This window comes from Coturnix japonica, chromosome 11 (genome assembly GCF_054131305.1).
Source record: "Coturnix japonica strain WE chromosome 11, WE-NBRP24, whole genome shotgun sequence".
Lineage (NCBI taxonomy): Eukaryota > Metazoa > Chordata > Aves > Galliformes > Phasianidae > Coturnix > Coturnix japonica.
The window spans coordinates 11,212,211-11,223,888 of NC_140673.1; the positions used below are offsets into that span (position 1 = coordinate 11,212,211).

Sequence of the window (11,678 nt, forward strand, 5' to 3'; positions counted from 1 at the left end):
ATCACACATTTGTTTCCTGGTTCCTATTCAGCAATAACTAATGCAGGTATTAAAAACCATTCACTAAACTCTACATTTCAAATCAGCAAGTCTGAATACCATCCTTCAGAGTCTAATAAAGAGTTATAGACTCAGATCCTTGAAAAAACTCTGAGTTATCAAAGGTTTCAAGCTTTTGGGCTGTCAGAATGGAGCCAATATGGGACTGAATATCAACCAAAAGGATGGCAGCGTAACTTGACACAGCCAGTAATAGTCTTATGCAAGATGAGGTCCTAAGCTATCCCAATACAATTAGAGGTGTACCACGAAGAGGCATCAGGCTGGATGAGAAACTTAAAGAGCATCTTCCAATTTCCATCTATGTAACCAATTTGACTAATGTCACCTAAAACAACAGTACAGCCCATCCCGAGGGGGGTGCAATCTACTAACCACTGGATTCCAAAGTGAAAGAATAGACAGAAATTTGAGAGAAAGCCACCATTACCCATTGAACCCCACAACAGTGAGAGCACAACACTTATTTTTATGCTGGTCTGGAAGAAAACAGCATATTTGATATCCAGGTCAAGTGAACTTGGTGTCTATTCATTTCAGCTTGATTCTATATGGCAACGTCCAAGCTGCTTCCCAAAGGAAAAGGAACAGAAGCTGAATACGTAAGATGCAGAAATCTATTACAAAAAATAGAAGTATCAGACATCAAGGAGTGTCCTCCAGCAGGAAGGACAGTGAGCTGAGCTTCCACTGCCATGCTGCTGCTGCTGCTGCATATGGACAACAGGGTCCTAAGTGTGTGAAAAAGGGAATGTGCAGCCTCTCAGAAAGGTGAAATAATCTCATAACACAGTGCCATGGGAATCCCTACAGATATAACTGATGAAATATCACCTGCTTTATAGCGCACTTGGATGAAGCAATAGGAAAGAGGTTAGAAGGAAGCAACAAGAATACGCATTAGGCTCCCAGACTCAGGCTAGAGGGACTGAACAACACTTAGTTTGTTCAGCTTGTCCAACAGCCCTGCACTGCCTGGCACTGCCCAGGGCAGGTGTCTGCAGGGCTGCAGCTCTGTGGAGCAATACATAGGTGACACGGCAGGGAACGTGCCAGCAGATTAAATGGAGCAGTCCTTGGTCTTTGAGGACCAGCAGAGAAGCACAAGAGCAGAAAGGATCACGTACAAGAGCAGCATTTGAAACATTGATTTCAGCTCAGATAAGCCTGACAAATCCTTTCCTCTTCCTAAGTCACAGTTTCTCATCCGTCAAACTGACATAAAGTAGTGCTTGATCCTGACCTCCTCCAAGTGAGATTTTTTTGCTCTTTGCTCTGCTTTTTCCCCAACCTCTCTCTCCCCAGAGCCCTCACTTGCACAGCAGGAGCCAGGTACGGCATCTCTGCCATGCAGACACCTGCCCACATCTGCTCTGCCCAGCTCCATGCTGTGCAGGCTTCAGTGCCCTCCCAGGAGCACAGAGCTGTCACGGTGGCAGTAGGCTGAACACCCTGATTTATTCTGAAACCCACAGGAAAATTCCATGCTGCAGGAAACCAGAAGTAAATCTCCAAAGCACTGCCATGGGTGCGATGAGTCATAGAAACTCCTGGGGACTGGAGCAGTGGGGACAAGCCCAGCTCTAAGCTGTGCCTGCTGGGAGATGCCAGGACAAGCTGAAACCCCAAATCAACCCCACCTCAGCACATCCCTCTCGACCTTATTTTCTGCAGTGCTCCTGTATCAGTTTTGGAATCTCTGAAATGCAGAAGGCAGAATGATCTCACATAGAAAATGAGACAGTTCTAAGAAGTCTAACATTAGGACCTTTTCTAATGCACAGGAACGCTGTGTAAGGGTGAGCCTGGCCCCTGCATCACAGCAAGTACCCAGGGATGTTATGCTGGTGACACAGAGCACAGCCTTTCCCCTCAGTGGCTGCACATCAACAGAAGAACAGCCAAAGCAGATAGGGAGGGACTGCCTAATGAAGCACCTCCAGCAAGTCCTCCAGCATCTTACCAAGGTCTTACCAAGAGGGCATGGTTCTGCTCCTTACCCAACATGTGCAATAGCATCCTCACGAGTCATTCCACAAGCATGCGCCCAGCAATGCCACCAGGGCAAGGTCTGAAGTAAGTGGGAGGTTATCTCAATGCAAAGCTAAGCGGTGCCAGTGGTGCCATGGAAGATCAATAAGCTCGCCTTCACCCTCTTTAATCCAATAAATGGCAATTGTGACAGATATCCCACCCGTTCCTCCCAGACCGAATAGAATGCAACCTTCTGCACCTGGGATAATGATGGGAAGCTATTAGCTTTAATAGCTCACCCTGCTCCCAGTGCTGTGCTTTTACTCCCAGCCCGCATTGAGCCTGAGCCCATCACACACCCCCCCACAGGGCCCGCAGCCCAACCCCCATCACCCCATGTTATAGCAACAGCACAGACTGCAGTGCTTGTGCCGCTTGCCTTCTTTCTTCCCTTTTGTCAAGCAAGACATGATGAGTGTCCTAACGCTTAGAAACTCGCTGCAGTGCTAACAGGTATATCTCAGAAAGACGCTAATTAAATGAGCTGCAAATTACACCGTGGGCTCTGTGCAAATGAGTGGCCACACGCAGCAGTTTTCGCACCAGTCCAACTGTGCATGTGGCTTTCAGGATGAAAAATTCCGCTTTCAGCAAGCTTGTTGAAATTCAGAAACTTTGCCAGTTTGCTGAAATAAAGCTCGGCTATGCAAAGCAGAAATCGCACAGAATCAGATGTACCTGGCAGAGCAGGAGGGCTGGAGGAGTTAGGCTTTAAAATGCCTGAAATGCCTCCTCTTTTTGAACCTGCAAAATTTCACTGGACACTTCCCTGCACCAGGCTTGCAGAAGACCTCCAGAGAAGCAGCTTTTACAGTGCCTGTGTAAGATTTCATCCTTTCTGGAACTAGAGAAAACCTGGATTAAAGCCACGATCAGCAACCCATGCAGCAAAAAAAAGAGGAGCGGAAATTCTCTGGAATGACTGTGCCAGGTAACATGGCTGCACTGGAAACAAGCCAGGAGCACCGGGTGGGAGGCATTTGCGTATGCTTACATCATGGCTGCATTAACAACCCATACAGTTATGGTTGTGCTCAACCATCCTGGGGTAAAGGAAAGGAAAAAGAAGTGTGTTTGTAGTGTGTTTGTAGTGTGTTTGGCTATTTTCAACTCCAATCTTCTGCAGCTCTGAGCCCATGTAGTTAGGACAGTGCTGTGACTGCTTCGAGTGCACAGGCCACCCTGTTTGGAGATGAGGAGGAAAAAAGGCTCAGCAGCACATACACAAACCCAGCTGCTCACCAGGAAAACAAGCCCTGGCCTCCTGTATTTGTTGCTGCACATGTGGCCAAAGATCATAGAACCGCTTGGGTTGGAAGGGACCTCAAAGATCAGCCAGTTCCAACCTATTGCCACAGACAGGGTTGCCACCCACTAGGTCAGGCTGCCTGCTCTCAGTCGGCACGCTTTCCCCACACAAAGCCCCTCTCGATCCAGCTCCACAAAACAGACAGAGCCCAGCTCTCTGAGTGCATCTGGCTCTGGTGCACTGCTGCCTCTGCGGGGGAGCGGGGAGCACACAGGCAGCAGGAATGCCAGCAATTCCTGCTATGCGTGTCCGGCGTGCCCCCCAGGTCGGGGGACATCCCACCAGGATGCTGCAGCCCAGCCAGGCCCAGCAGTGCTCGCACGTCCTCTGGCAGCACATGGGGGCTCCCAGGGTGTCCCCCCCCCAGAAACCCCACTGCAGCACAGGGTTCCCGTGCACTTCTGCACCAGTCCCTCTGGCACATCACATTTGTGAGCTCAAATCCTTCTGACAACTTGCATCTGTCCCACCTTACTCTGCACCAAGGCAGCTTGAGGTCATATTTCAAACACATCATTCATCACAAGAAGTCATTACCTTAATCTGCATCCGTTCCACCAACCAGAGCCTCATCTACATGTTATCTAGGCTATGCTTAAGTTTGTTTATATAGGTTTTCTTCTTAAGCATGGGGGAGTTTCTGAAGTTCTCAAAGCTGTGCCTGTCCTCTCACGCTGATGTAGAGCTGTGAAACTTTAGGGCTGAGCCACTGATTTCAGAAGCTGCATCCCAGGTTATCTTTTCCCAGGACAACAGTGGTCCCAGGGAACTTGAAGGAAGGAAGAGAAAACAGCTGCCCATGAGCCTTGTGGAGCTCCCAGGGGTGTAACACATCCCCAACCCAGCTCAGAACCACGGTGAGCAAACCTGATGCCAGCAGAAGACCTCCCAGCCACTGGGCAGGCAGGACAGCGTGCAGGAGTGCTGTCAGGAAAAGCCCAGGGGCTATTTACACACCAAAATTTGAAACTAAAATCCTCTGCCAAGATGCCAGACCCCTTGAAGAGAGGTTGGAGGCTTCCCAACCACACGTTCTGCAGGAGGGGAGCAGAGGAAGAGCCGCTCCAGTGGCTGCTGGCCAGGCATTATGTGACAGGAGCACTCAGCATCCTGGTTGTCCCTATTTTGGGAAGCCTGATGACTTCAGAGCCAGCTGACGTCCCCTGACCTGCTCGCCATCAAGTGAGCCTGCTGCTGGCTGGCCTGCAGCTCACCCATGTGCTGCTGGTTACTTGAACTCAGCTTTCATTTGCATATGGCCACTTACAGGACATGGACCAACAAAGCAGCGCTTTTAGACCAGAAGGAGAAAACAAACATACCTCTCCTATAAGCCATATACTGCTGCTTTGTTACCAGAAACAAAACCAGCAACCCTCTGAACATACCGGTGCCAGCAATCCTGCACCAGGCACCTATGTCAATGAGGGAGTGGGGGAAGACTTGGGCAGACCTGGGAAGAGGAGGGCTGTGACCCTCACCCCAGGGGGCAGGAAGGAAGGAAGGAAGGAGCATAGTCACAGCACTCACCCGGATCCGCCGCATGGCTGTCACAATCTCCACCCTGCTGTTTGGCCGTGGCACATCCAGGCTGCCTATGTACTGCATGGAGAGAAACAGTGGGTTAGCCCTGTTTGCAGCTCCAGAACCCCACAGCCTCACACTGCCCTGCTGCACCCATGCGCAGCCCAGACTTTTGCCCACCGGTACCCAAAGTGCTGCAAGCAATGACCTCTCTTCCCACCCACCCAGCCCTCTCCCTCCCCACATAGAGCAGTTGCCCTAAATTTCCCAGCCTTGCTTTCTGTCTCTTCCTGCCCTGCGGCATGGCTTGCAGACAGCAGTCACACTTCCCCTCCTGTGTCACCTTTTGCTTCTTTAGCCAGTCCTCACGTGAGCATCCTTTTTGTTTGACAGAGTAAGAGGCTTTCTTATAGGAAAACCCTATAATAGCTTGAATGACTAAAATGGGGCAGTCCTTTGTACACTGCACATGGCTCAGAAGCCTGTTGGATGCTGCACAGCGCAAGTTTCCTACCATAGGAAGAGAAACAAGGATCTATACCTGTTCTCTCATTCATATTCTTCATAGCATTCCCACTTGCAAGAAAAAGTCAGATTAATCTCATTAATAAATCAAGATGAAAAAGTGTTAACTGTGCAAAACTCTAAGTGCCCCCAATCAATGCCAGCAAGCTTTGCCCCTACCCCAGCTGCACAGAGCCCATCTGGGTGCAGGGCACAACTAGCTCTCCCCAACATGCTCTGAACCCACCCTGAGCCCCACATGGATCCCATAGGAAGGTGGATGGTGACGGTGCAGGACCTGGCAGCCATGAGGACACTTAAAGAGAGGGGATATAAAAATAAACATCAAACAGCTGGCTTGCTCGTCATGTGCCGCAGCAGTGCAGGACAGCCTTATGCAACCAGGAATTAAGCCCCACGACGCAGCCACAAGCAGAAGCAGCACTCACTTTCTAAACCCCAGCAGCTGAAGCCTGACTGCAAAAGTAGCAATTACAGCCCCTAAAGAATCCTCCCATCCAGAATCAAGGGTTTAGGTTTTATTATGAGAGGTATCTTTGCCATGAATTTATTTCCCTTTTTTATATCAAGCCTGGAGAGCATCAATAGGAACTCCTGACCACCAAACAACCCCACAGGGTGCACTTTGCTCAAGACCAGAGCATCCTGCTCACATCCCACACCCTGCTGCTGGGAGCACAGACCTCAAGCCCACAGCACCTCAGCACATGGCTCACAGCCCTGAAATCGTCCACCTCTCCTTCACTCTGGGAATAGACAAAGCTTTGCAGTGTGATGAGCATCCCTCAAAAAAACTGCCAGTGTGAAGGAGTGAAGACGGCCATGAGAAAGCACTGTGCTTATCAGCACCCCCAGCCCTCCTACCTGCAGCTTGGGGGAAGAGGTGTGGGAACAACCAGAGCTGCTGCTGGGAGCAGGGCCACCCTGTGCAGCCTCCCCATCCACTGAGAGGACAAGCAATATGCCCATAGGCCCTTGCCAGCTCTCCCTGGGCAGGAGGAAGACAAACAAGAGAAAACTGGGAAATATATTTTGCAATGTTTGCACATATTATTTAGCTTCTGTGTTTTCTTGGTGCTTTTTTTTCATTTCCTTGAGGTTGTTTAATGTTATCCTGCCCCATCAGAAGCGAACTCCCTTGAGAGGGTGATCTGCCTGAAAACACAGGGATGCCTCCCAAGTGGTGTCCGTGGGACCGAGAAAGCCTTTATGGAGAACAAGCATGCTGGCACCTCACAGCCCGGCATCGTGCAAAGGTCAGGGCTGAATCATCCCACTGGGGAAGCCCAAAGCGGCTGCCTGGAGCATTGCCAGCCCTGAGAGCTGCCCTGAGATAAGGAGCCGGCAGCAGGGGCAGAGCTGCTGGTGTGGGAGCTGGAGGCGGCACCAGTCCTAAATCCTGCCTGTGCTCCCCAGCTACTGTGCTAACTCCCATGAGAAGCAGGACAGCATTTTTCCGTGTTGCTCCCTGTGCTGTGCCACCACCATAGACACTGTAGCATGGGAACAAAAAGCCAAGGCAGAGATTGCACCAAGGGTCAGGGCAGATGAGGAGAAGCACACCCCAAAGCATGGGGCAGCATAGTGGGGGAAACCCATGGCTGTGGTTCCATCACTGCTGCCTGTACATGGTACTGTGGGGACCCTCATCCTGCTGGAACTGCTTTCCCAGAGCAGCCCAGGGGGAAACATCCCCTGGGGGGAGAGGTTTGCTCACACCCAATAGGGCAAAACTGAGCAGGAATGGAAAAGCTGATGTGCCAGCTGACTTCAGTGGAAAAGCCTCCTCTTCCTGGCCCTGGCCAGTCATGTGCCCAGGAGTCTGCAGCCTGCCAGTCCACATCACCTGGGGACAGAGCTGGTGGGACAGCATTGTGTCAGAGGGCAATGAACACACTATACTATCTCCTGCAAAAAGACACAGAAGAGAGGTTTGGGAACCCCTTTATCATGATGATACACAGGCAAAGAGGAAGCAGGGCCAGGCTATGGAAGGACAGACCCCCAATAGGAGGGGAAAACACTGCTTGTGCTCCATCCCCATGCACACACTGTGCTCCAAGTTCCACTGCACAGCCACAGAGCTGCCCCAGGGCCCCTCTCTGCAGCTCCGCCAAGTCCCGGCAGAGAGCTTTGCTGGGAGCTCCAGCGAGCAGCCTCCAAACTGACTTAACAAGTATGGCAAAAATATGCCACTGCTGCAGAGGAGAACTTCTGTGGCGCTTGGCAAGGTTATTTATAGCCCGCAGCAAGCAATCCCGCGCTGCAGCTTTGCTCTTGGTGAGCAGACCTTGCTGAGCACACTGTGTTCAAGAGCTGCCAGCAGCAACACCCCCAAGTACTACTGCCAAACCTGTCCCAGGCACCTGGAGGTATGAGCTTCAAGCAACCTGTTTCCTGCTCCCAGCATTGCCCGGCTGCCAACAAGCCCTAGCAGGGGATGGAGAAATGCCCACAGAGGCAGCCTGCAGCAGGGCACAGAGCTGGATGGCCCAGGTCGGAGGTGCCTGCATCTCTTCTGCTACAAATTCTAACATCTGTTGGCACCGGCACATCCCAGTGAGGGGCAGGCAGGCAAGTCTGCTGGATCTGGCAGGATCCACAGGAAGGAGCACACTGGATCCAAGCAAAGTCTCTTCCATGTCCTGTCTCCAAACATAGACGGCGGCAGATGCTTGGTTCATTCTCAGTTTCCCACGCATGAAAGTGAAGAAAAGTTCTGACAAACATGACAGAAAATGCATGGTTGCCAAGATCCTCTAAGCCCACCCAAACCCACCCGCTGCCAAGAACAGCAGCAATCCTCCCCCTGCTCACAGGCCTGCTGGCAGGGAGGTACCTGCAGCCCACAAGTCCTGGTGGCTCTGCATGAGGACCCCATCTCCTTCTCCAACACCTGAGCTGCTCATAGATTTCATCCCCCAGTTTTCCTTTCAGGAAAACAAAAAGCAGGCTCGTGTGCCCTGCAGCCTGCTCCAACTGGAAGAGCCACGATGGGAAGAGGTGGACGGAAGGTGTCTTTATTCTTTAAATACCCATTTATTTAAACAGGAAACCATTGCACAAGTGGGAATTCATGCCAGCTCCCCTGAGACACGCTGCAGCTCTCAGCTCTTTCATCCGAGCGCTTCAGCACACCCAAGAGGCCCAGATCTTGATTTAATCCAACAGTTTTGACCACAATGGGCAGAAAATGAAGCCAGCTCCTTCAATTCCCACCAGCTTGATCGAGGCACTTCAAAGATGTGGGGACTTTCAGTGCCAAGAAAGGTGGCCAGCAAAAACAGATCAAAAAGCGTGAACCACATTACTACTCCCTGAGAAGATGGAGCATTATTCTATTATTATTGGGTTTATCTCCAGAAAATGGATTACTGTAAGGCTCGGAGGGTACCCTGCTCAGAAACAGTGTCCCTATGCCAGAGTATGTGGTTGCAAATAGCCCAGGTGGTAGCACCCTCAGCAGCACTGCATGCACTCAGCACCCCATGCTTGGAAAGGGCCAATCCTGGACATCCCAACTGCTACCAGAACAAAGGTGGTGGGCATGGGACCAACACTGAGTAACAGGGAGAAGTGGAGGAGGAGCAAGGAGCAGCTGAAGGCAGAGGCCATGCTGCTTGCAGTGCCCCCATAGCCCCCAGGGCTGTCCCAGCCCACAAACACAAGTAATCCTGCCAAGGGCTTGCAAGGATGGATTTCTCCTTTTGGTATTGCTCTGCTCCAAACCCGAGCCCTCTGTATCCCCACCCAACAGTGGGACGCATGTGCTGTACCTCTCTCCAATGAGAGCTGTGTGGGCTTCAGTGCCCGGGATTCATGGGGATAAAAGGAACTAAAGGAGTGTAAGCATTTAATTAATCTCCACCAATCTAATAAAAGGATGGAGTAATTGCCTAAGCCATCTGCATTCTGCATCTGGCATCGGGAGCTGCTGGAGAAATACACAAAATCAAGAGCAGGGCTTCATACAACTCGTGCTTGGCATGAATGCGTGTCACAGGATACAAAATAAGAGAAAGAGGAGCTAACAAAGACTCACACGCACCGCCCCAGGACCCCACAGAGAAGGGACGAGCAGCAAGTAGACCGGGGGCAATAAAGCCACATCCTCCTCTTCACCACAAGCCCCTGCTCCCACCCTGAGCCAAATGGGAAAAGGGCAGAGCACCCAACAACCCGCAGAGTGATTGAGAAGGGAGCTGCTATGCAGCAGGTACTGCTAGTAATGCTGCAACCAGCTGTGATAACCCAGGAGCAAAGGGATGTAGAGTGGAATTTGAATAGTCATTTCCAGGACAGTTCCAAAGCAGGTTGCAAGTTTGCTCCATAGACAACTGCACCGTGCTGCTCTCTGCAGACCCTGCTAGCTGCAAAGAGAGGGAACACACAGCCCCAATGCCCAGCAGCAGGATATGGTGTTGTCCTCAAAGCACCATGCAGAACTGGGCACCAGGGCTGGGGTCCATCCCCTGCCAGCACCTCTGCCCTAGGGGCAATGGGGTACAAGGGGTGGGTGCTGCTCAGAAACTCTTATAGACTGTTGTTTTTCTTCCAGTCTAGCCTCACTAGAATAGCTCACTGATGTGACAACTGTAACTCCATGAATAGCAATGGAGACAGGGATTTAATGTTTTTGCTTTCCAAATTCCATTGTTATCTCCCCCCAGATACCTGCCCACAGCTGGGTAAGGCAGACAGATGCTCAAATTTCTTGGGCTGTGATCACCAGAGCCGTGGGACACCACAATGCAGTACGAGCCTGAGAGGTCCCACCAGAAAAATAAACAACAAACACCAGAGCTTCCTGCCAAACACATTGGCGAGAATGATTTATATTTGCCAGGGGAAACAGCAAGCCTTTGCTTGGGGCCAGCACTGATCTCTCCCAGAGCTCAACACATGGCATGCAGCCCCTCCAGCCATTCACCCCGAGTTCTTTGTACCGGGGAGCGCAGGGGTAAGGGGCTCCTGACCTCACCTGTGCCCCAGGGCTGATGCTCTGGTGTGATGCTAAGGAGGGGTGAAGGAGCATGGTCACCGCCCGACCCACCCGGCCACCTTTTACCCCCATTGGGATGGTCGGAAACACTCACTCAACTGTTGGCAGCTGAGTCTGGAGGAAAAGGCTCCCAGGAGCAAGCAGAGAAAAAACCATCACTGCTACGCGCATCGAGAGCTGGGGAACGGGGAGCACCGGGGGACGCGCGCCCGCTGCCCACCTTGGCCTCGAAGCAGATGCCGTGCTGGAAGGCGTCCTCGTTGTGCAGGGGGATGCGGAGGTCGTGCCGGTCGTCCACCAGGTTGTACTTGGACTTGGCGGGCATGGCGGCCCCGCGGCGGCCGGGCAGCCCCGCAGCGCGCCCGGCGCCGCCGCCGCGCAACCTCCGCTCCGCACCGCTCCGCACCGCTCCGCACCGCCGGCCGCCCCTGGGGCGGGATTGCGCCGCCGCGCAGCGCCGAAGAAGGGAGGAGCGGGGGGCGCGGAGCGAGGCGCAGCCCCACTGCCCCGGGGAGGGAGGGGCCGGGAGAATTGAAAAGAAATAAATAATTTAACCCAAATCAAAAACCACCCGAAAGGGGCGCTGGAAGGAGGCACCGCTGACATCTAGTGCGCGGCCCCGGCTCTGCACCCACCCCAGCGCTGCGGAAGGCTGGAAAGCTTAGAAGCTTCCCCAGGTTGTGACCTGAGCTCTGGAATGCTGGGTGGGGGATGAAGGTGTGCTTGGAGCTACCCGGAACGCTCGGGCCCTGGGGATTAGCGGCCACGTGGAGCCCTACCCCTTGCAAATACCAACAGCCGTGGAAACCAAGTAAATGGAGGTGATACAATCTTGTCTTGGGTTTTGTGACCCGGCCAGGCCAAACCTTAGGAAAGCCCTCAAACATTTCACATCAGTCCCACCTCACTGAAGACACCCCGGTGCTGCTTTCCCCTCTCACAGGAGCCCACCCGCATGGCATTGAGCGTGAGCTGGGGCTCTCACTTCTGCCACCAGGCACAAGTCTGTCCTCAACCCAGCCCTGCACAGCAGATCCAGGGCCGTTCTCAGTGCAGATCAGCACAGTGAAACTTTCCTTGTTTAAAGCTGCACTGTTTCAACCACGTCTGAAAAAGTGTTTTGCTTCCTCCCATTGGAGTGGCCTTTCCAGAACCAAGCAGCAGCCAGAGGCAGGGCCAGGCACCAGAGAGATAAGAGCTCAGCAGTGCCATGAGCTGTGTGGG

At 52.5% G+C, this 11,678-nt stretch overlaps 1 protein-coding gene across 7 annotated transcripts in view; it reads right to left on the reverse strand.

Annotated features, from left to right (window-relative positions):
* NOS1AP (nitric oxide synthase 1 adaptor protein) overlaps positions 1-10,858 on the reverse strand; it is a 30,165-nt gene extending 19,307 nt beyond the window's left edge. For 5 of the 7 annotated variants that reach the window (XM_085511154.1, XM_032446348.2, XM_085511153.1 and 2 more), the window contains exons 1-2: positions 10,675-10,858; positions 4,934-5,005 (exon numbers count right to left, since the gene is read on the reverse strand). In XM_085511154.1, the coding sequence (XP_085367280.1) occupies positions 4,934-5,005; positions 10,675-10,779 (177 nt within the window). In that variant the 5' untranslated portion in view covers positions 10,780-10,858. Of the gene's footprint in view, positions 1-4,933; positions 5,006-10,548; positions 10,577-10,674 lie in introns of those variants that run through there. The other 2 variants (XM_085511155.1, XM_032446350.2) reach the window with 2 other exon arrangements.
* Positions 10,859-11,678: the final 820 nt, after the last annotated feature.